The 25,612-nt window shown below is 44.4% G+C and overlaps 1 protein-coding gene across 1 annotated transcript in view; it reads left to right on the top strand.

Moving 5' to 3' along the window:
• Window positions 1-25,612, top strand: part of eif2b5 (eukaryotic translation initiation factor 2B, subunit 5 epsilon) — a 59,511-nt gene that overhangs the window by 24,062 nt on the left and 9,837 nt on the right. Inside the window, exons 6-14 of the mRNA XM_061935721.1 lie at window positions 18-95; window positions 5,070-5,382; window positions 13,000-13,145; window positions 13,260-13,407; window positions 13,472-13,573; window positions 13,650-13,751; window positions 23,175-23,265; window positions 23,336-23,459; window positions 25,011-25,136. Of these exons, the coding sequence (XP_061791705.1) occupies window positions 18-95; window positions 5,070-5,382; window positions 13,000-13,145; window positions 13,260-13,407; window positions 13,472-13,573; window positions 13,650-13,751; window positions 23,175-23,265; window positions 23,336-23,459; window positions 25,011-25,136 (1,230 nt within the window). The remainder of the gene's footprint in view (window positions 1-17; window positions 96-5,069; window positions 5,383-12,999; window positions 13,146-13,259; window positions 13,408-13,471; window positions 13,574-13,649; window positions 13,752-23,174; window positions 23,266-23,335; window positions 23,460-25,010; window positions 25,137-25,612) is intronic.

The raw sequence follows: 25,612 nt of genomic DNA, 5'->3' as shown, positions 1-25,612 counted from the left end.
TTGCTCTCATGTTTTAGGTCGCCGAGCTCTTCACTGACAATTTTGATTACCAGACGAGGAATGACTTTGTCAGGGGGATTTTGGTGAATGAAGAGGTAATAAAGTGTTTTTTGCCCAAAGGACCAGTGCATGGGGTTTAGGGCCATCTTGTGGTGAGGTTGCACATTTTTTCCCTCTTCTCATAAGCGAAATTATTCTCTGCATTTGACCCATCACCCTTGATCACCCCCTGGGAGGTGAGGGGAGCAGTGAGCAGCAGCGGTGGCCGCGCCCGGGAATCATTTTTGGTGATTTAACCCCCCAATTCCAACCCTTGATGCTGAGTGCCAAGCAGGGAGGTAATGGCTCCCATTTTTATAGTCTTTGGTATGACTCGGCCAGGGTTTGAACTCACAACCTACCGACCTCAGGGCGGACACTCTAACCCAGGGGTCGGGAACCTTTTTGGCTTAGAGAGCCATGAAAGCCAAATATTTTAAAATGTATTTCCGTGAGAGCCATATAATATTTTTTTTAACACCGAATACAACTAGATGCGTGCATTTTTAAGTAAGACCAACATTTCTAGAGTTATTCTTTTTAATAACATTGTTATTCTGAAGCTTACCAATAATAAATAAAATACTTCTTACCATTAATGGCACTTCTTGAACAGGTGCGGTAAAAAACGGATGGATGGATTAAAATGCATGAGAATGTTTTATATTTTGAACGTTATTTTTAAGACTGTGATTACCAGCGGAATTATTCATTACTTTTGATTTATCTGAGAGCCAGATGCAGTCATCAAAAGAGCCACATCTGGCTCTAGAGCCATAGGTTCCCTACCCCTGCTCTAACCACTAGGCCCCTGATGCCCTCATTACCCTATTTCCCTATTTTAGAAGGGACATTTTTTTCCCCCATGTATTAGCCCGGACTATAAGTCGCAGATAAATATGTTGTGAAATGATTTATTTACACAAAAATATTTTGCACATTTTTGTTTACAAACCCCAAAACCAGTAAAGTTGTCACGTTGTGTAAATGGTAAATAAAAACAGAATACAATGATTTGCAAATCCTTTTTTCAACTTATATTCAATTGCAAAGACAAGATATTTAACGTTCGAACTGGAAAACTTTATTTCTTGCAAATATTAGCTCATTTTGAGTTTGATGCCTGCAACATGTTTCAAAAAAAGCTGGCACAAGTGGCAAAAAAGACTGAGGAAGTTGAGGAATGCTCATCAAACACTTATTTGGAACGTCCCACAGGTGAACAGGCTAATTGGGAACAGGTGGGTGCCACGATTGGGTATAAAAGCAGGTTCCATGAAATGGAAACAAGGACGGGGCGAGGGTCACCACTTTGTGAGCAAATGCGTGAGCAAATTGTCCAACAGTTTAAGAACAACATTTCTTAACGAGCTATTGCGAGGAATTTTAGGGATTTCACCATCTAGGTTCAGAGAATCTGGAAAAATTACTGTGCCCGTGACCTTCGATCCCTCAAAAACTGACCTCAGTGTGTAAAGGATATCACCACATGGGCTCAGGAACTCTTCAGAAAACCACTGTCAGTAACTACAGTTGGTCGCTACATCTGTAAGTGCAAGTTAAAACTCCTATGCAAATCCAAAGCCATTTATCAACAACACCCAGAAACGCCGGGCCCGAGCTCATCTAAGATGGACTGATGCAAAGTGGAAAAGTGTTCTGTGGTCTGACGAGTCCACATTTCAAATTGTTTTTGGAAACTGTGGACGTCGTGTCCTCTGGACCAAAGAGGAAAAGAACCATCCGGATTGTGCTAGGCGCAAAGGGGTGGGTGCCATGATTGGGTATAAAAGTAGATTCCATGAAATGCTCAGTCATTCACAAACAAGGATGGGGCGAGGGTCACCACTTTGTCAACAAATGCGTGAGCAAATTGTTGAACAGTTTAAGAAAAAGCTTTCTCAACCAGCTATTGCAAGGAATTTAGGGATTTCACCATCTACGGTCCATAATATCATCAAAGGGTTCAGAGAATCTGGAGAAATCACTGCACGTAAGCAGCTAAGCCCGTGACCTTCGATCCCTCAGGCTGTACTGCATCAACAAGCGACATCAGTGTGTAAAGGATATCACCACATGGGCTCAGGAACACTTCAAAAACCCACTGTCAGTAACTACGGTTGGTCGCTACATCTGTAAGTGCAAGTTAAAACTCTCCTATGCAAGGCGAAAACCGTTTATCAACAACACCCAGAAACGCAGTCGGCTTCGCTGGGCCTGAGCTCATCCAAGATGGACTGATACAAAGTGGAAAAGTGTTCTGTGGTCTGACGAGTCCACATTTCAAATGGTTTTTGGAAACTGTGGAGGTCATGTCCTCTGGACCAAAGAGGAAAAGAACCATCCGGATTGTTCTATGCGCAAAGTTAAAAAGCCAGCATCTGTGATGGTATGGGGGTGTATTAGTGCCCAAGGCATGGGTAACTTACACATCTGTGAAGGTGCCATTAATGCTGAAAGGTACATACATGTTTTGGAGCAACATATGTTGCCATCCAAGCAACGTTATCATGGACGCCCCTGCTTATTTCAGTAAGACAATGCCAAGCCACATTCTGCACGTGTTACAACAGCGTGGCTTTGTAGTAAAAGAGTGCGGGTACTAGCTCATACCACAAAATACATTTTGTACTGCTCACTGAATCCGGATTTGCGGCCTCATCTTTTGGACACTCGGGTGAAGAGAGGGGCGGAGCTTTCTACCGATCACCACCTGGTGGTGAGTTGGCTGCGATGGTGGGGGAGGATGCCGGACAGACCTGGCAGGCCCAAACGCATAGTGAGGGTTTGCTGGGAACATCTGGCAGAGTCTCCTGTCAGAGAGAGTTTCAATTCCCACCTCCGGAAGAACTTTGAACATGTCACGAGGGAGGTGCTGGACATTGAGTCCGAATGGACCATGTTCCGCGCCTCTATTGTCGAGGCGGCTGATTGGAGCTGTGGCCGCAAGGTAGTTGGTGCTTGTCGTGGCGGTAATCCTAGAACCCGTTGGTGGACACCGGCGGTGAGGGATGCCGTCAAGCTGAAGAAGGAGTCCTATCGGGTTTTTTTTGGCTCATAGGACTCCTGAGGCAGCGGACAGGTACCGACAGGCCAAGCGGTGTGCGGCTTCAGCGGTCGCAGAGGCAAAAACTCGGACATGGGAGGAGTTCGGTGAGGCCATGGAAAACGACTTCCGGACGGCTTCGAAGCAATTCTGGTCCACCATCCGCCGCCTCGGAAAGGGGAAGCAGTGCACTATCAACACCGTGTATGGTGAGGATGGTGTTCTGCTGATCTCGACTGCGGATGTTGTGGATCGGTGGAGGGAATACTTCGAAGACCTCCTCAATCCCACCAACACGTCTTCCTATGAGGTAGCAGTGCCTGGGGAGTCTGTGGTGGGCTCTCCTATTTCTGGGGCTGAGGTTGCTGAGGTAGTTAAAAAGCTCCTCGGTGGCAAGGCCCCGGGGGTAGATGAGATCCGCCCGGAGTTCCTTAAGGCTCTGGATGCTGTGGGGCTGTCTTGGTTGACAAGACTCTGCAGCATCGCGTGGACATCGGGGGCGGTACCTCTGGATTGGCAGACAGGGGTGGTGGTTCCTCTCTTTAAGAAGGGGAACCGGAGGGTGTGTTCTAACTATCGTGGGATCACACTCCTCAGCCTTCCCGGTAAGGTCTATTCAGGTGTACTGGAGAGGAGGCTACGCCGGATAGTCGAACCTCGGATTCAGGAGGAACAGTGTGGTTTTCGTCCTGGTCGTGGAACTGTGGACCAGCTCTATACTCTCGGCAGGGTCCTTGAGGGTGCATGGGAGTTTGCCCAACCAGTCTACATGTGTTTTGTGGACTTGGAGAAGGCATTCGACCGTGTCCCTCGGGAAGTCCTGTGGGGAGTGCTCAGAGAGTACGGGGTATCGGACTGTCTGATTGTGGCAGTCCGCTCCCTGTATGATCAGTGCCAGAGCTTGGTCCGCATTGCCGGTAGTAAGTCGGACACGTTTCCAGTGAGGGTTGGACTCCGCCAAGGCTGCCCTTTGTCACCGATTCTGTTCATAACTTTTATGGACAGAATTTCTAGGCGCAGTCAAGGCGTTGAGGGGATCTGGTTTGGTGGCTGCAGGATTAGGTCTCTGCTTTTTGCAGATGATGTGGTCCTGATGGCTTCATCTGGCCAGGATCTTCAGCTCTCACTGGATCGGTTCGCAGCTGAGTGTGAAGCGACTGGGATGAGAATCAGCACCTCCAAGTCCGAGTCCATGGTTCTCGCCCGGAAAAGGGTGGAGTGCCATCTCCGGGTTGGGGAGGAGATCTTGCCCCAAGTGGAGGAGTTCAAGTACCTTGGAGTCTTGTTCACGAGTGGGGGAAGAGTGGATCGTGAGATCGACAGGCGCATCGGTGCGGCGTCTTCAGTAATGCGGACGCTGTATCGATCCGTTGTGGTGAAGAAGGAGCTGAGCCGGAAGGCAAAGCTCTCAATTTACCGGTCGATCTACGTTCCCATCCTCACCTATGGTCATGAGCTTTGGGTTATGACCGAAAGGACAAGATCACGGGTACAAGCGGCCGAAATGAGTTTCCTCCGCCGGGTGGCGGGGCTCTCCCTTAGAGATAGGGTGAGAAGCTCTGCCATCCGGGAGGAGCTCAAAGTAAAGCCGCTGCTCCTCCACATCGAGAGGAGCCAGATGAGGTGGTTCGGGCATCTGGTCAGGATGCCACCCGAACGCCTCCCTAGGGAGGTGTTTAGGGCACGTCCCACCGGTAGGAGGCCGCGGGGAAGACCCAGGACACGTTGGGAAGACTATATCTCCCGGCTGGCCTGGGAACGCCTCGGGGTCCCACAGGAAGAGCTGGACGAAGTGGCTGGGGAGAGGGAAGTCTGGGCTTCCCTGCTTAAGCTGCTGCCCCCGCGACCCGACCTCGGATAAGCGGAAGAAGATGGATGGATGGATGGATGGCACTGAATCCTATGCACTGTTCCACAATATCACATCCTATAATTCAACACATTTCAAGCCCCTTTTTTTTGTTTTGTTTGCCTCCACCATCAGATCCTGGGCAATCAGATACACATGCACGTCACCAAAGACGGTTACGGGGCCCGAGTGTCCAACCTGCTCATGTACGACTCGGTGTCGTCGGACCTGGTGAGGCGCTGGGTCTACCCCCTCACTCCCGAGTCCAATTTTACGGACCAGAAAGGGTGGAGCTGCACATACTCCCGCCACAACGTCTACCGAGGCTCGGGGGTCAGCCTGGGCCACGGCAGCCAGATGGAGGAGAACGTGCTGATTGGCTGCGACACCAACGTCGGCGCCAACTGTTTTATCTCCAACAGCGTCATCGGCAACGACTGCACGATAGGTAAGTTACACTGGCAACTAGTCCACAATTGGATCACATAACTTGCTGATACCATACTAACTTTATTTATAAAGCCCTTTAAAAACAACCACAGTTGAAGAACAAAGGGTTGTACACTACAAAGAAATACAGACTAAAAAATAACATTTAAAACAGAGGTAACATACACTATAGTACAGTCCTGGTCAAAAGTTTACATACACGTGTAAAGAACATAATGTCATGGCTGTCTTGAGTTTCCAATCATTTCTACAACTCTTACTTTTTTGTGATAGAGTGATTGGAGCACATACTTGTTGGTCACAAAAAACATTCATGAAGTTTGCTTCTTTTATGAATTTATTATGGGTCTACTGAAAATGTGACTTGGTCAAAAGTATACATACAGCAATGTTAATATTTGCTTACATGTCCCTTGGCAAGTTTACCTGCAATAAGGCGCTTTTGGTAGCCATCCACAAGCTTCTGCTTGAATTTTTGACCACTCCTCTTGACAAAAAGTGGTGCAGTTCAGCTAAATTTGTTGGGTTTTTTACATGGACTTGTTTCTTTAGCATTGTCCACACGTTTAAGTCAGGACTTTGGGAAGGCCATTCTAAAACCTTCATTCTAGCCTGATTTAGCCATTCCTTTACCACTTTTGACCTGTGTTTGGGGTAGGGATGTCCTGATCCAGGTTTTTGCACTTCCGATCCGATACCGATATTGTTTTTGCATTTCCTGACCGATACCGATACTGACCGATACTGGCCTATCCGAGCATGTATTAAAGTTTAAAGTTATTTAGCCTACTTAGTTGTCAGAATCATGTTGAAAAGGGTTTTAGTACTCTTGATAACAACTAACCAGCTGAATTAGGGGAGTTTGAATAATACACAATGGTTGGTAACAAGAAACTGACCTGTTTATTCAAGGATAAACACAAAATAGACAAATTTATACATGACAAACAGAAATGGCATCATTGAACTAGGGCTGGGCGATATGGCCTTTTTTTAATATTGCGATATTTTAAGGCCATATTGCGATACACGATATATATCTTGATATTTTGCCTTAGCCTTTAATGAACACTTGATGCATATAATCACAGCAGTATGATGATTCTATGTGTTTTGATTGATTGATTGAGACTTTTATTAGTAGGTTGCACAGTGAAGTACATATTCCGTACAATTGACCACTAAATGGTAACACCCCAATAAGTTTTTCAACTTGTTTAAGTCGGGGTCCATTTAAATTGATTCATGATACAGATATATACTATCAGATATATACTATCATCATAATACAGTCATCACACAAGATAATCACATTGAATTATTTACATTATTTATAATCCAGGGTCTGGAGGGGGGCGCCGAATGTAAGTGTCAAAAAGACAGCCAAAAGAGTTTGATATGAGAATAAATCTAAAGTTAAAATATAGGGTATAAATGCACCCATTTGCAGGAAATGTAGTCTTGATTTTCAACATTTTCTTTCAAGGCTTGCATGTCTACATTAAAACATTCTTCATACTGCATTAATATATGCTACTTTTAAACTTTCATGCAGAGAAGGAAATCACAACTAAAAAAATCACAAATTTTTTCATACGGTGTTGATGTGGAAATTTTTGCCTCTGCATTTTGATGGTGTGGACGTGTGGCACCGAATGGAGATAAGCGTCTCGACAGACGTCACAATATTTGAACAATGATGACGAAAACTGTTTTCTCTGTCGTGTCCGTGTGTCGAAAATTGTTATGCACTTATTTTTTTATTTGATTTTGTGCCTGGCATAGATTTGCTATGCGCAGAGGACGCTTAAACAGTGCGCAATTGCACAGGCGAGCACCTTTAGAAAGAATGTTGGTCACACGGCTGCGCTAGCATCACAGCTAACGTTAGCCATGCTGTTACCTCTCTGCTCGGGGAGGACGTATACGTATGTGACGTATGACGTGACAGTATGTGACGTATGACGTGACAGTATGTGACGTGTGTAAGAAGGTGCACTTGCTGTCTGTGAGAGGGAGACACAGGAAAGAGTGAGAAGAGCCTGTCGTGTACTGCTAGCAGCTAAAAGCAACTGCGTGAGAATTCACAGACCTGTGGATGTGTTGAAGGTGTGCTGGAAAATGCGGAACGGAAATTAGGGAGCAGCAGAAAAGTTGAATGTATTATTTAAATCGGTGCGTTGGAAAACACGGACCGGAGTTTTTTTTTTAAACTGGATCTGGATCGGCATTTTCCCATGCCTTGCCGATACGCAATTTTTGGCAAATATCGGCAGCCGATCCGATCCAAATATCGGATCGGGACATCCCTCGTCTGGGGTCATTGTCCTGTTGGAACACCCAACTGCGCCCAAGACCCACCCTCCGAGCTGACGATTTTAGCTTGTCCTGAAGAATTTGGAGTTAATCCTCCTTTTTCATTGTCCCATTTACTCTCTGTAAAGCACCAGTTCCATTGGCAGCAAAACAGGCCCAGAGTATAATACTACCACCACCTTGCTTGACGGTAGGAATGGTGTTCCGGGGATTAAAGGCCTCACCTTTTCTCCTCCAAACATATTGCTGGGTATTGTGGCCAAACAGCTCCATTTTTGGTTCATTTGACCACAGAACTTTCCTCCAGAAGGTCTTATCTTTGTCCATGTGATGTCAGATGAAACAAAAATGGAGCGGTTTGGCCACAATACCCAGCAATATGTTTGGAGGAGAATAGGTGAGGCCTTTAATACCAGGAACACCATGCCTACCGTCAAGCATGGTGGTGGTAGTATTATGCTGCTTTATTGATCCCCCAAGGATCAATAAAGTACTTTCTATTCTATTCTAAAAACCAGCAATGTCACGACGGGGGGCCGGGGGGTGGTGGACCGGTACTTTTTAGTAGTACTGAATATGATTCATTAGTACCGCGGTACATTAGATTAGATAGATTTATTGGTCCCCATTGGGGAAATTCATTTTCACTGCCATACATTTAAACAATAGACATTACACATCACAAAACAAAAATAACAAAAAGACATCATACATGACCAACACATTTACAGGCTTGTCATACAGGTCGGCCGGGCCTGCTGTTAAGGGCGGCTATAGCTGCAGGGATCAGGCTTTTCCTCCGGAATTTGATGGTTCTGTACCTGCGCCCTGATGGTAGTGGGATTATGTATTGGTGTAGTGGGTGAGTGATATCCTGGACTATTGTGTTTGCCAAACTGTGGTTTAAATCTGAAATGTTGGGTGTGGGTAGGCCGATGATTTTAGCTGCTATGTTTGTAATGCGTGTATATATCAATACCGGTTTACCGCACAACCCTAGTCCAGGGACATATTTCCTGAGTTAATAACATAATATAAATAAAAAACGAAAAAATATTTTGTGATGCTAAAAAATATTGACGTAATCATAATAGTATCTACTCGGTACGCTCCTGTACTTGGTATCATTACATTATCTTTAGTTTTTAAGCCAAAATGCGTCCATTCCCCCTTTTCTGTCCACACACTGTCTGCTTGTAAGTTTTTGATTGATTGATTGAGAAGTACTTGTCCAGGGTGTACCCCGCCTTCCACCCGAATGCAGCTGGGATAGGCTCCAGCAACCCCGCGACCCCGAAAGGGACAAGCGGTAGAAAATGGATGGCTGGATGGATGATTGAGAAGTTTATTGACATCTTAAGGAATTGAATCCATCTAACGCTTTAAAAAAGGCAAATGGATGGCACCAAAAGCCAAAAGGCTTGTTTCCATTGTGGTCCATTATATATGCATCACATTTGATACATTCAATAATAAAAGATATATAACCTGTAACATGTACCGTATTTTCCGCACTATAAGGCGCACCGGATTATTAGCCGCACCTTCAATGAATTGCATATTTCATAACTTTGTCCACCAATAAGCCGCCCCTACGCTGCGCTAAAGGGAATGTCAAAAAAACAGTCAGATAGTTCAGTCAAACTTTAATAATATATTGAAAACCAGCGTTCTAACAACTCTGTCCCAAAATGTACGCAAATGTGCAATCACAAACATAGTAAAATTCAAAATGGTGTAGAGCAATAGCAACATAATGTTGCTCGAACGTTAATGTCACAACACACAAAATAAACATAGCGCTCACCTTCTGAAGTTATTCTTCATTCGTAAATCCTTCGAATTCTTCGTCTTCGGTGTCCGAATTGAAAAGTTGCGCAAGCGTGGGATCCAAAATGGCCGGTTCCGTCTCGTCGAAGTCATCGGAGTCAGTGTCGCTGTTGTTGTCCAGTAGTTCTGTGAATCCTGCCTTCCGGAAAGCTCGGACCACAGTTGTGACCGAAATATCTGCCCAGGCATTTACGATCCACTGGCAAATGTTGGCGTATGTCGTCCGGCGCTGTCTGCCTGTTTTAGTGAAGGTGTGTTCGCCTTCGGTCATCAATTGTTCCCACGCCGTTCGCAGTCGTGATTTGAATGCCCTGTTGACACCAATATCCAGCGGTTGGAGTTCTTTGGTTAATCCACCCGGAATGACGGCGAGTGTTGTATTTGTGTGCTTCACTTGTTTTTTGACACCATCTGTGATGTGGGCGCGCATAGAGTCGTATATCAACATGGACGGAGCTGTGTGAAAAAAGCCACCCGGCCTCTTCGCGTAAACTTCCCTTAACCACTCGCTCATCTTTTCTTCATCCATCCATCCCTTCGAGTTAGCTTTTATGATGACGCCGGCTGGAAAGGTCTCTTTTGGCAAGGTCTTCCTTTTGAATATCACCATGGGAGGAAGTTTCTGGCCATTAGCATGGCAAGCTAGAACCACAGTGAAGGACGACTTCTCATTCCCTGTGGTGCGAATATTCACCGTACGTGCATTTTGTAGTCTGGTCTTTACAGATGTAAACACACAAAGGAAATGAAACGAAATATCCGCGCTCTTCTTTTTCTTCCGGGGGCGGGTGGTAGCTTACAGTAGAAGAAGAAGCGCTTCCTGTTCTATGGGGGCGGGTGCTTACCTTGGCGGTTGCTTGCGTAGAAGAAGAAGCGCTTCCTGTTCTACCGGGAAAAAAGATGGCGGCTGTTTACCGAAGTTGCGAGATCGAAACTTTATGAAAATGAATCGTAATATTAATCCATATATAAAGCGCACCGGGTTATAAGGCGCACTGTCAGCTTTTGAGAAAATTTGTGGTTTTTAGGTGCGCCTTATAGTGCGGAAAATACGGTATATAAAAAAAATGACGTAAAAAAAAAATGGAAACAATATGTACATATACACAGTACTCTGTGATTGTGCGCTGCCAAACATGCTCCTCTGCTCGTAAAACCAGCAATGTCATGACGTATCATGCCTGTAAATAAAATATGGCGAACCAGTACTTTTCAAACAGAGTATAGTACCGTTTTTGATTCATTAGTACCGTGTTACTATACTAGTACCGGTATAATATACAACCCTAGTTTGTGTTTTTGTCTTTTTTTCCTCAACTCGCCTTTGCATTAAAAGTGCTGTATAAATAAAGTTTGATGGATTGATAATTACTAGGGATGTCCGATAATATTGGACTGCCGACATTACCGGCCAACAAATGCTTTAAAATGTAATATCGGAAATTATCGGTATCCGTTTCAAAAAGTAAAATGTATCACTTTTTAAAACGCCGCTGTGTACATGGACGAAGGGAGAAGTACAGAGCGCCAATAAACCTTAAAGGCACTGCCTTTGCGTGCCGGCCCAGTCACATAATATCTGCGGCTTTTCACACACACACAAGTGAATGCAATGCATACTTGGTCAAAAGCCATACAGGTCACACTGAGGGTGGCCGTATAAACAACTTTAACACTGTTACAAATATGCGCCACACTGTGAACCCACACCAAACAAGAATGACAAACATTTCGGGAGAACATCCGCACCGTAACACAACATAAACACAACAGAACAAATACCCAGAACCCCTTGCAGCACTAACTCTTCCGGGACGCTACAATATACACCCCCCCGCTACCCCCTAAAACCCCGCCCCAACCCCAACCACGCCCACCTCAACCTCCTCATGCTCTCTCAGGGAGAGCATGTCCCAAATTCCAAGCTGCTGTTTTGAGGCATGTTAAAAAAAATAATGCACTTTGTGACTTCAACAATAAATATGGCAGTGCCATGTTGGCATTTTTTTTCCATAATTTGAGTTGATTTATTTTGGAAAACCTTGTTACGTTGTTTAATGCAGTGTTTTCCAACCACTGTGCCGCGGCACACCAGTGTGCCGTGAGATACAGTCTGGTGTGCCGTGGGAGATGATCTAATTTCACCTATTTGGGTTAAAAATATTTTTTGCAAAGCAGTAATTATAGTCTGCAAATGATGTGTTGTTGTTGAGTGTCGGTGCTGTCTAGAGCTTGGCAGAGTAACCGTGTAATACTCTTCCATATCAGTAGGTGGCAGCCGGTAGCTAATTGCTGTGTAGATGTCGGAAACAGCGGTAGGCAGGGTGCAGGTAAAAAGGTGTCTAATGCTTAAACCAAAAATAAACAAAAGGTGAGTGCCCCTAAGAAAATGCATTGTAGCTTAGGGAAGGCTATGCAGAACAAAACTAAAACGGAACTGGCTACAAACTCAACAAAAACAGAATGCTGGACGACAGCAAAGACTTACTGTGGAGCAAAGATGGCGTCCACAAAGTACATCCGAACATGACATGACAATCAACAATGTCCCCACAAAGGATAAAAACAACTGAAATATTCTTGATTGCTAAAACAAAGTAGATGCGGGAAATAGCGCTCAAAGGAAGACATGAAACTGCTACAGGAAAATACCAAAAAAAGAGAAAAAAACACCAAAATAGGAGCGCAAGACAAGAACTAAAACACTACACTCAGGAAAACAGCGGCGTGATGTGACAGGTCGTGACAGTACACCTACTTTGAGACAAGAGCTATATTGATGCATGCTTGGTTATACTTTAAAGTCACATCCAACTATTGCGACAACGACTTTTTACTGTCAACTGAGTTTCGTTTTTTTGTGATTTCTGCTGGTGGTGTGCCTCCGCATTTTTTCAACGCAAAAAATGTGCCTTGGCTCAAAAAAGGTTGAAAAACACTGGTTTAATGCATCCAGCGGGGCATCACAACAAAATTAGGCATAATAATGTGTTCATTCCACGACTGAATATATCGGTATCGGTTGATATCGGAATCGGTAATTAAGAGTTGGACAATATCGGACATCGGCAAAAAAGCCATTATCGGACATCTCTACCTGTAACATGTATATAAAAAATTACGTTTAAAAAAAAATAAAAAAGGAAAAAATATGTACATATACACAGTACTCTGTGATTGTGCGCTGCCAAACATGCTCCTCTGCTTGTAAAACCAACAATGTCACGACGTGACGACGACGCAGAGTCATGCCTGTAAAAAATAAATAAATAAATAAATAAAATATGGCGAACCAGTACTTTTCAAACAGAGTATAGTACCGTTTTTGATTTATTAGTACCGTGTTACTATACTAGTACCGGTATAATGTACAACCCTAGTTTATGTGTTTTTGTCTTTTTTTCCTCCACTCGCCTGTGCATTAAAAGTGCTGTTTTGTTAAAGTTACAAATGTTTTTTCCTGCAACAGGTGACAATGTCATCTTGGACCACGCCTACATCTGGAATCATGTTCAGGTGGCCAGCAACGTGCGGATCAGTCATTCTGTGGTCTGTGACAAGGCCGAGGTCAAAGAAGGCGTCACGCTCAACAAACAGTGCGTCCTGGCGTATAATGTGAGCAACTCCCTGAAAAGCTTCTATGTTGTCATTAATGGATATTATTCAAGATGGTCACCATGGCAACCGAAGCAGACTTCCTTTTTTAAGCAACGCTCTCTTCCTCGCCAGGTGGTGATCGGACCTCACATCTCTTTGCCCGAGGGCACTGTGGTGTCCATGCACCACCCGGCGGAGGAGGAGGAGGAGGAAGATGACGACGAATTCCTCAGCGACGTCGCCACGGTGGGGCAGAGCGAGGACCACGCCAAACAGAAAGGTGCGGCTCGGTAAGCCTCGACGCGTTTGACCATGTTTGAGCCTTAGTCGCTGTTCCTTCGCAGTTTTTAACCCGGCGGAGGTGGGAGCAGAGGGACAAGGCTACATCTGGAAAGTCAGCAGTCTGAGTGACACGGATGATGAGGAGCTGTCACATTGTCTGTGGGGTAGGCCGGCACTCTGGTGGTGTCTTCACACTTCCCACAATGCAGCTGTCTCTCACACACGCTCATATACTCCCAGGCTTGACCTTGAACCCTGAGCTAGAGAGCGAGAGCGAGGACAGCGAGCCCGACGGTCCTGATGATCCAGTCATTCCCTCACCTGAGATGGATGATGTCAATGGTGAGTTGTTTTTTTTACCCAACAGGCCAATAATGGTGGACTCATGTGTGGATCTTAGCAGGCCTACAGAGAGATGTACTGTCTGCTACTTTAGTGACTTTTATGCCAAAGCAATGTAGATTGCAAGATAGCAAAGTGGTTTGTCGCCTCAAATCCCTTAGTGCACTTCAATATGTATACACTACAATATGTGTATGGAGTGCACTTCAATATGTATACACTACAACAGTGTTTTTCAACCTTTTTCGAGCCAAGGCACATTTTTTTCATTGGAAAAATCCCGAGGCACACCACTAGCGGAAAGCATAAATAAATTAAACTCAGCATACCTCACCGATATTGACAGTAAAAAGTAGTTCTCGCAATTGTTGGATATAAATTCAAACCATAACCAACCATGCATCACTATAGCTCTTGTCTCAAAGTAGGTGTACTGTGACGACCTGTCACATCACGCCGTGACTTATTTTGAGTTTTTTGGTGTTTTCCTGTGTGTAGTGTTTTAGTTCTTGTCTTGCGCTCCTATTTTGTTGTTGATTGCCATGGCATGTTCGGATGTACTTTGTGGACGCCGTCTGCTGCTCCACACGCTGAAAGTCTTTGCTGTCGTCCAGCATTCTGTTTTTGTTTACTTTGCAGCCAGTTCAGTTTTAGTTTTGTTTTGCATGGCCATCCCTAAGCTTCGATGCCTTTTCTTAGCGGCACTCGCCTTTCGTTTATTTTTGGTTTAAGCGTGAGATACCTTTTTACCTGCACACTGCCTCCCGCTGTCGTCTGCATATTGTGATCACGACAAACAATGTTCCCGACATCCACAAAGCAATTAGCTACCGGCTGCCACCTACTGATATGGACGAGTATTACACGGTTACTCTGCCGCGCTCCAGACAGCACAGGCACTCAACAACGGCACATTATTTGCGGATTATAATTACTGGTTTGCAAAAAATATTTTTAACCCAATTAGGTGAAATGACATCATCTCCCACGGCACACCAGACAATATCTCACGGTACACTAGTGTGCCGCGGCACAGTGGTTGAAAAACACTGCACTACAATATGTGTACGGAGTACACTTCAATATGTATGCTATAAGATAGGATAGGACTTTACTGTCATTGCATTTTTTTCCGCTCCCTTCTTCCTGCTTGCTCTCTTTATTTTGTCTTTTCTACACTTTTTTGAAGCCTCTTTCTTTGCGCTGTCCTCCAAATGTAAACGTCAGACATGGAAATGATCAGCCGGACTCTCGATTCAATTGACAAAATCTTCTCGACGAGGAAAAGAGGTTCTGGGGAGCCTGGCTGCCCTGATGGAACCACTGCTGCGGGGTACGTGAGAGATTCCTAGGATAAATGGAGAATCATGTGCCTCTCAGTTAGGGCTGGGCGATATATGGAATATACTTTTGTCTCTGTGCGATATAGAAAATGACTATATGGTGATATTGGAGTATACGTTCTCACGCAGTTGCTTTTAGCTGCGGGCATTACATTACAGCCGTTTATCACTCTTTCTTGTCTCTCCTTTTCACAGAGACGTAAAACAAGCGCACCTTCTTACATACGTCACATACTGTCCAGATCAACACCGTATGAAACCAATAGTCAACAACAGAAGGAGATAACGTCCGCAGTAACCTACCACATAGCGAAGGACATACACTATTTGATTTCCTTCTCTGCATGAAAGTTTAAAAGTAGCATATATTAATGCAGTATGAAGAAGAATGTTTTAATGTAGACACATAGAATCATCATACTGCTGTGATTATATGCATCAAGTGTTCATTCAAGGTTAAAGGGGAACATTATCACAATTTCAGAAGGGTTAAAACCATTAAAAATCAGTTCCCAGTGGCTTATTTTATTTTTTAAAGTTTTTTTCAAAATTTTACCCATCACGCAATATCCCTAAAAAAAAAGCTTCAAAGTGCCTGATTTTAACCATCGTTATATACACCCGTCCATTTTCCTGTGACGTCACATAGTGATGCCAACTCAAACAAACATGGCGCATAGAACAGCAAGCTATAGCGACATTAGCTCGGATTCAGACTCGGATTTCAGCGGCTTAAGCGATTCAACAGATTACGCATGTATTGAAACGGATGGTTGTAGTGTGGAGGCAGGTAGCGAAAACGAAATTGAAGAAGAAACTGAAGCTATTGAGCCATATCGGTTTGAACCGTATGCAAGCGAAACTGACGAAAACGACACGACAGCCAGCGACACGGGAGAAAGCGAGGACGAATTCGGCGATCGCCTTCTAACCAACGATTGGTATGTGTTTGTTTGGCATTAAAGGAAACTAACAACTATGAACTAGGTTTACAGCATATGAAATACATTTGGCAACAACATGCACTTTGAGAGTGCAGACAGCCCAATTTTCATCAATTAATATATTCTGTAGACATACCCTCATCCGCTCTCTTTTCCTGAAAGCTGATCTGTCCAGTTTTGGAGTTGATGTCAGCAGGCCAGGGAAGCTAGGGTCGATATTTTTCTCTTGATCATCTTCGGTGGCATAAGGGACGGTGTGAGCCAAGACATCCAGGGGGTTTAGCTCGCTCGTCTGCGGGAACAAACTGCCGCCATTGCTTGCCGTGCTACCGAGGTCCTTTGTCCCTGAATTGCTCACACACTCCGGCAGATTCAATGGGGGTCTGGCGGCAGATTTCTTTGACTTTATCGTTGGAAATGCATCTGCTTTGAGTGTCGCAGGATATCCACACATTCTTGCCATCTCTGTCGTAGCATAGCTTTCGTCGGTAAAGTGTGCGGAACAAACGTCCAATTTCTTGCCACTTTCGCATCTTTGGGCCACTGGTGCAACTTGAATCCGTCCCTGTTTGTGTTGTTACACCCTCCGACAACACACCGACGAGGCATGATGTCTCCAAGGTACGGAAAACAGTCGAAAAAACGGAAAATAACAGAGCTGATTTGACTTGGTGTTTGAGAAAATGGCGGATTGCTTCCCGATGTGACGTCACGTTGTGACGTCATCGCTCCGAGAGCGAATAATAGAAAGGCATTTAATTCGCCAAAATTCACCCATTTAGAGTTCGGAAATCGGTTAAAAAAATATATGGTCTTTTTTCTGCAACATCAAGGTATATATTGACGCTTACATAGGTCTGGTGATAATGTTCCCCTTTAAGGCAAAATATTGAGATATATATCGTGTATCGTGACATAGCCTAAAAATATCGAGATATTAATAAAAGGCAATATCGCCCAGCCCTACTCTCAGTCCTTTCCATCGAGGACGTGGAAGATATCTACCTATTTGGAACCGTGATCGCGGGGCGCCTGCTGATTGGGCTGGGCATTGCTCTGGTGTATTGTCAAATTCGTAAGACGATGGCAGCCCCTCAAGGAGCCCAAAGGCTGTTCGTCGCAATGGAAGGTTTGGGCCGGGCTGTGGGATCACATACTGGGGCGATTTCTGAACTGAATCGCAAGATGGATCACATCATGGAAAAGCTGGTTGAAAGGGAAAAAATGGATATGAGAGCCAGCATGGACGAATAGAACAGACGGCGTGGCGCAGTTGGGAGAGTGGCCGTGCCAGCAACCTGAGGGTTCCTGGTTCAATCCCCACCTTCTACCAACTTCGTCACGTCTGTTGTGTCCTTGAGCAAGACACTTCAACCTTGCTCCTGATGGGTCGTGGTTTGCGCCTTGCATGGCAGCTCCCGCCATCAGTGTGTGAATGTGTGTGTGAATGGGTGAATGTGGAAATAGTGTCAAAGCGCTTTGAGTACCTTGAAGGTAGAAAAGCGCTATACAAGTATAACCCATTTACCATTTACAAGCCATTGTAATGTCTGCTTGCGGAAAAGCAAAAATCCTAATCTACGATTTGACTCCCTCGAATGGCCTTGATGCTGCAACAACAGGAGCAGGCTGTTCTGAAAACATCCCCCCGAGGACACCTCAATCATGGACGCTTTTGACCTCCCTCCCTCCTCAACGACACCTGGAGTCGAACTTTTGCTTGCATGCAGAACGGCCCCAGGCCTATGGACACTACATCAACACACCCAAGACGATGGGCATATACACACACACCCCCCCCGTCTCCCACTCCACGCCTTTACGGGCAGTACAGCTCGGTTGGTAGAGTGGCCGTGCCAGCAACTTGAGGGTTCCAGGTTCGATCCCCGCTTCTGCCAACCTAGTCACTGCCGTTGTGTCCTTGGGCAAGACACTTTACCCACTTTCTCCCAGTGCCACCCACTCTGGTTTAAAAATGTAACTTAGATATTGGGTTTCACAATGTAAAGCGCTTTGAGTCACGAGAAAAAGCGCTATATAAATATAATTCACTTCACTTCTCTTCACCACCGCTTGACTCCCCTTCGGGGTGATGGACGGCTGGCAGCGCTTCATAGCAGCAGTCGACCTCCAGGGTCCCAACTCTCCCACCCCTCTGTTGCGAGTTGTCGTGATTAAATGTAACATGTTTATGTGTGCATGGCATGGAGGTTATTTTCCCACTCCAGACGAGGCCCCCTTAGGAGCCCAGTCTAGATTGTATTTTTTTACTCATCTTCTTCCCCAGCGTTTGACCTTTTTCCCACCTTTTACGAGGCGCCTCGTGGCGACCCATCAGCGTTCCTGTTCTGTAACCCTGTACACTGTTTGTTTGTCTCATCTGGAACGGGTTTGTGCTGAAAACATAGTCTCGTTGTACTTGTTGCAATGACAATAAAGTCCTATCCTATCCCATATTATGGAAGAAGTGTTAACATGTTAGAATTTTAGCCAATTTTGTAAGTATAACACTTAAAGGGGAACATTATCACAATTTCAGAAGGGTTAAAGCCATTAAAAATCAGTTTCCAGTGGCTTATTTTATTTTTCGAAGTTTTTTTCAAAATTTTACCCATCACGCAATATCCCTAAAAAAAGCTTCCAAGTGCCTGATTTTAACCATCGTTATAAACACCCGTCCATTTTCCTGTGACGTCACACAGTGATGCCAATACAAACAAACAGCAAGCTATAGCGACATTAGCTCGGATTCAGACAGTCGGATTTCAGCGGCTTAACACTGTCTGATAAGATAATTACTAACAACTATGAACTAGGTTTACAGCATATGAAATACATTTGGCAACAACATGCACTTTGAGAGTGCAGACAGCCCATTTCAGGCGCGCTAAGAACATATATTTTTCCACGATTTCAGCACTCAGGTCAACCATACCTAAATAGACACAAAATACTGCATTACACAAGACTACCCGAATGTACTCGAATGATTGAAAAAAATAAATGTTTTTAAGCTAAATTATTGGTAAACACAGTTTATGTATAATAATTTACGTAAAACAGCGAGTAATGAATAAAGTTTTCATCAATTAATATATTATGTAGACATACCCTCATCCGCTCTCTTTTCCTGAAAGCTGATCTGTCCAGTTTTGGAGTTGATGTCAGCAGACCAGGGAAGCTAGGGTCGATATTCTTCTCTTGATCATCTTCGGTGGCATAAGGGACGGTGTGAGCCAAGACATCCAGGGGGTTTAGCTCGCTCGTCTGCGGGAACAAACTGCCGCCATTGCTTGCCGTGCTACCGAGGTCCTTTGTCCCTGAATAGCTCACACACTCCGGCAGATTCAATGGGGGTCTGGCGGCTGATTTCTTTGACTTTATCGTTGGAAATGCATCTGCTTTGAGTGTCGCAGGATATCCACACATTCTTGCCATCTCTGTCGTAGCATAGCTTTCGTCGGTAAAGTGTGCGGAACAAACGACTGACCATTTCGTCGGCTTTCCCCACACCCTCGTATTTTGAACAAATTTCGTCCAATTTCTTGCCACTTTCGCATCTTTGGGCCACTGGTGCAACTTGAATCCGTCCCTGTTCGTGTTGTTTCGACAACACACCGACGAAAGTGAGAAAATGGTGTATTGCTTCCCGATGTGACGTCACGACGTGACGTCATCGCTCCGAGAGCGAATAATAGAAAGGCATTTAATTCGCCAAAATTTACCCATTTAGAGTTCGGAAATCGGTTTAAAAAATATATGGTCTTTTTTCTGCAACATCAAGGTTTATATTGACACTTACATAGGTCTGGTGATAATGTTCCCCTTTAAAGTCATGGTTTTTTACTTAAAGTCTTGCGAGCATGTTAACAGTCAGCATGCATTTTAGCCAATTTTGGAGGCATAAAACTATTAAGTAATAATATTATTACTTTTGTACTATGGAAAAAAATTTGGAGAAATACTTAATTTTCCAGAATGCTTTGGGCATTTCTGTTTAATTTTAGTGTACCGTATTTTCCGCACTATAAGGCGCACCGGATTATTAGCCGCACCTTCAATGAATGGCATATTTCAAAACTTTGTCCACCAATAAGCCGCTCCGGACTATAAGCCGTGCCTACGCTGCGCTAAAGGGAATGTCAAAAAAACAGTCAGATAGGTCAGTCAAACTTTAATAATATATTGAAAACCAGCGTTCTAACAACTCTGTCCCAAAATGTACGCAAATGTGCAATCACAAACATAGTAAAATTCAAAATAGTGTAGAGCAATAGCAACATAATGTTGCTCGAACGTTAATGTCACAACACACAAAATAAACATAGCGCTCACTTTCTGAAGTTATTCTTCATTCGTAAATCCTTCGAATTCTTCGTCTTCGGTGTCCGAATTGAAAAGTTGGGCAAATGTGGGATCCAAAATGGCCGGTTCCGTCTCGTCGAAGTCATCGGAGTCAGTGTCGCTGTTGTTGTCCAGCAGTTCTGTGAATCCTGCCTTCCGGAAAGCTCGGACCACAGTTGTGACCGAAATATCTGCCCAGGCATTTACGATCCACTGGCAAATGTTGGCGTATGTCGTCCGGCGCTGTCTCCCTGTCTTAGTGAAGGTGTGTTCGCCTTCGGTCATCCATTGTTCCCACGCCGTTCGCAGTCGTGATTTGAATGCCCTGTTGACACCAATATCCAGCGGTTGGAGTTCTTTGGTTAATCCACCCGGAATGACGGCGAGTGTTGTATTTGTGTGCTTCACTTGTTTTTTGACACCATCTGTGATGTGGGCGCGCATAGAGTCGTATATCAACATCAATCAATCAATCAATCTTTATTTATATAGCCCTAAATCACAAGTGTCTCAAAGGGCTGCACAAGCCACAACGACATCCTCGGTACAAAGCCCACATACGGGCAAGGAAAAACTCACCCCAGTGGGACGTCGATGTGAATGACTATGAGAAACCTTGGAGAGGACCGCATATGTGGGTAACCCCCCCCCCTCTAGGGGAGACCGAAAGCAATGGATGTCAAGTGGCTCTGACATAATATTGTGAGAGTCCAGTCCATAGTGGATCCAACATAATAGTAAGAGTCCAGTCCATAGTGGGGCCAGCAGGACACCATCCCGAGCGGAGACGGGTCAGCAGCGCAGAGATGTTCCCAGCCGATGCACAGGCGAGCGGTCCACCCCGGGTCCCGACTCTGGACAGCCAGCACTTCATCCATGGCCACCGGACCTGTGCCCCCCCCCCCCCCCCCCCCCTCAAGGAAAAGGGGAGCAGAGGAGAAAAGAAAAGAAACGGCAGATCAACTGGTCTAACAGGGGGGCTATTTAAAGGCTAGAGTATACAAATGAGTTTTAAGATGGGACTTAAATGCTTCTACTGAGGTAGCATCTCTAATTGTTACCGGGAGGGCATTCCATAGTACTGGAGCCCGAATAGAAAACGCTCTATAGCCCGCAGACTTTTTTTGGGCTCTGGGAATCACTAATAAGCCGGAGTTCTTTGAACGCAGATTTCTTGCCGGGACATATGGTACAATGCAATCGACAAGATAGGACGGAGCTAGACCGTGTAGTATTTTATACGTAAGTAGTAAAACCTTAAAGTCACATCTTAAGTGCACAGGAAGCCAGTGCAGGTGAGCCAGTATAGGCGTAATATGATCAAACTTTCTTGTTCTTGTCAAAAGTCTAGCAGCCGCATTTTGTACCAATTGTAATCTTTTAATGCTAGACATAGGGAGACCCGAAAATAATACGTTACAGTAGTCGAGACGAGACGTAACGAACGCATGAATAATGATCTCAGCGTCGCTAGTGGATAAAATAGAACGAATTTTTGCGATATTACGGAGATGAAAGAAGGCCGTTGGACGGAGCTGTGTGAAAAAAGCCACCCGGCCTCTTCGCGTAAACTTCCCTTAACCACTCGCTCATCTTTTCTTCATCCATCCATCCCTTCGAGTTAGCTTTTATGATGACGCCGGCTGGAAAGGTCTCTTTTGGCAAGGTCTTCCTTTTGAATATCACCATGGGAGGAAGTTTCTGGCCATTAGCATGGCAAGCTAGAACCACAGTGAAGGACGACTTCTCATTCCCTGTGGTGCGAATATTCACCGTACGTGCTCCCGTTATATCAACAGTGCAGTTCACAGGAATATCAAAAGTCAGTGGAACCTCGTCCATGTTGATAATGTGCTCTGGCCGGATCTTTTTTTCAGCTATCTTGTTTTTACAATATGCACGGAAAGTAGCCAGCTTTTCTTTAAAGTCGTTAGGCAGTTGCTGTGAAATAGTGGTCCGTGTGCGGATGGAGAGATTGCGTCTTTTCATGAACCGGAAACACCAAGAAGCACCACCTTTAAAATCATCCAGGTGAAGTTCGCTTGCTAGCATTGTTGCCTTCATTCGAATAGTGATGGTGCTGACACTTCTGCTTGCTGGTCTCTGCTCAACAACCCACTGTTCGAGTTTGTCCTCCAACAGTTGCCATCTTGCTTTGTTCCCTCGGAAACTCTGTTTTGTCTTCTTTACCTGGCGCAGGTCATCTTCTTGCTTCCTCCACCTACGCACCATTGATTCATTTATGTTATATTCTCTTGCTGCTGCTCTATTTCCGTGTTCTTCGGCATGACTTATTGCCTTAAGTTTAAATTCTGCGTTATACGCGTGTCGCTTAGTAGGAGCCATTTTGTAGTCTGGTCTTTACAGATGTAAACACACAAAGGAAATGAAACGAAAATCCGCGCGCTTCTTCTTCCTCCGGGGGCGGGTGGTTGCTTACAGTAGAAGAAGAAGCGCTTCCTGTTCTATGGGGGCGGGTGCTTACCTTGGCGGTTGCTTGCGTAGAAGAAGAAGCGCTTCCTGTTCTACCGGGAAAAAAGATGGCGGCTGTTTACCTAAGTTGCGAGATCGAAACTTTATGAAAATGAATCTTAATATTTATCCATATATAAAGCGCACCGGGTTAAAAGCCGCACTGTCAGCTTTTGAGTAAATTTGTGGTTTTTAGGTGCGGCTAATGGTGCGGAAAATACGGTATTATAAAGTATTTTTACAAAAATGTTAATAATTTTTGAATAATAAACATTCCATAGATATTCTAACCAAAGAATCTAATGAACTTGTACCTCTAGTGTTCCAGAAGGAGGTGGTGGGTACTCTACAAAGAGGATTGGAAGAAAACATCAGCTGCGACAACCTGGTGCTCGAGATCAACTCTCTCAAGTAAGTGTTAACATCCAGTTAGCACTTTTTTTTAGATTTTTGTGGAGTGTGACGAGCCGTCTTCCTGCAGGTACGCCTACAACATCACTCTGAAGGAGGTGATGCAGATACTGACCCGGGTGTTGTTGGAGACCCCGTTCCAGCAGCAGGGCCCACAGCTCACCGCATCCCAATACGTCGCTATGCTTCTGCCGGTAAATCTTCTCTTTGACTCCTATTGTGTTACAGGTGAAATATTTGTACAAAACCTAAAACCAGTGAAGTTGTCACGATGTTTAAATGGTAAATAAATCTTTTTCAACTTATATTCAATGGAATAGACTACAAAGACAATATATTTAATGTTCACACTGAGAAACTTTATTTTTTGCAAATACCGGTAATAGCTCATTTGGAATTTAATGCCTGCAACATGTTTCAACAAAGCTGGCACAAGTGGCAAAAAAGACTGATAAAGTTGAGGAATGCTTGTCAAACACTTATTTGGAACATCCCACAGGTGAACAGGCTAATTGGGAACAGGTGGGTGCCATGATTGGGTATAAATTCATTCACAAACAAGGACGGGGCGAAGGCCACCACTTTGAACAAATGCGTGAGCAAATTGTCCAACAGTTTAAGAACAACATTTGCAAGGAATTTAGGGATTTCACCATCTACGGTCCGTAATATCATCAAAAGGTTCAAAGAATCTGAAGAAATCACTGCAGGTACGTGACCTTCGATCCCTTAGGCGGTACTGCATCAAAAAGCGACATCAGTGTATAAAGGATATCACCACATGGGCTCAGGAACACTTGAGAAAACGAGGGTCACCAATTTGTGAGTTTAAGAACAACATTTCTTAACGAGCTATTGCGAGGAATTTTAGGGATTTCACGATCTAGGTTCAAAGAATCTGGAAAAATCACTGTGCCCGTGACCTTCGATCCCTCAAAAACTGACCTCAGTGTGTAAAGGATATCACCACATGGTTTTCTCAAGTGTTCCTGAGCCCATTGTCAGTAACTACAATTTGTCGCTACATCTGAAAGTGCAAGTTAAAACTCTACGATGCAAAGCCAAAGCCATTTATCAACAACACCCAGAAACGCCGCCGGCTTCGCTGGGGCCCGAGCTCATCTAAGATGACTGATGCAAAGTAGAAAAGTGTTCTGTGGTCTGACGAGTCCACATTTCTAATTGTTTTTGGAAACTGTGGACGTCGTGTCTGCCAGACCAATGAGGAAAAGAACCATCCGGACTGTTCTAGGCACAAAGTTTAAAAGACAGCATCTGTGATGGTATTATATAAAAATATGATATAATATATCAGTATATATTTGAATTATATTTTTTGTATAGCACTTTACATAGTGAAACCCAATATCTAAGTTAAACCAGTGTGGGTGGCACTGGGAGCAGGTGGGTAAAGTGTCTTGCCCAAGGACACGACGGCAGTGACTAGGTTGGCAGAAGCGGGGATCGAACCTGGAACCCTCAAGTTGCTGGCACGGCCACTCTACCAACTGAGCTATACCGCTATATGTAAATATTGAATATGTTACATTTTATATTGCTACTATGGCACATTTTTAGTCTACTTTATGCCTGCATTACCCTTTCCATCCTTACCCTTTCCATCCTTTGCAACTGAGCTACTGTGTGGAACAATTTCCCTTGTGGATCAATAAAGTTTGTCTAAGTTTTGTCACTTTTCCTTCAAGAATAAGCAGCCTCTAACAAAATGTTGGCTCCGTCCTCAGTTATTGAAGAAATGGTCGCCCGTGTTTAAGAACTACGTGAAGAGGTCCCGGGACCAGCTGGACTGTCTGTCGGCTTTTGAGGAGCACTTCCTGGAGCAGGACAGCCACTGGGTGGCCATGTGCAAGGTGAGGCTCAAAACTGATAACAGCAGCATCGTATGGAGGTCGACCCCTGTATCGCCGACTTGACGCTTCACTTGATTTGATTTGGATTTTTATTAAGGATTCCCATTAGCTGGTTGCCACAACAACCCACTACACTGCAAAAAGTCAGTGTTCAAAAACAAGAAAAAAATATATAAAAATGATGGGTATTTTATTTGAACTAAGCAAATATATCTGCCAATAGAACAAGAAAATTTGACTGGTCAAGACTTTCCAAAACAAGTCAAATAGCTAACCTCAATGAACCCAAAAATACCTTAAAATAAGAATATTCTCACTAATAACAAGTGCACTTTTCTTGGTAGAAAACAAAATGAGACCTTTTTGCTCAATATGTTGAAAAATATTCTTAAATTAAGTAAATGCTAGTGCCATTATCTTGACATAATGATATGCGCTTGGTAGAGATTTGCGGTTTGCGGACACAACCGCGGAGT

The sequence above is a fragment of the Nerophis lumbriciformis genome, linkage group LG03 (assembly GCF_033978685.3).
Source record: "Nerophis lumbriciformis linkage group LG03, RoL_Nlum_v2.1, whole genome shotgun sequence".
In the NCBI taxonomy this organism is placed as follows: Eukaryota; Metazoa; Chordata; class Actinopteri; order Syngnathiformes; family Syngnathidae; genus Nerophis; species Nerophis lumbriciformis.
Note: the sequence above shows the minus strand (reverse complement) of the source record. Positions and strands in the feature narration are given on the sequence as shown.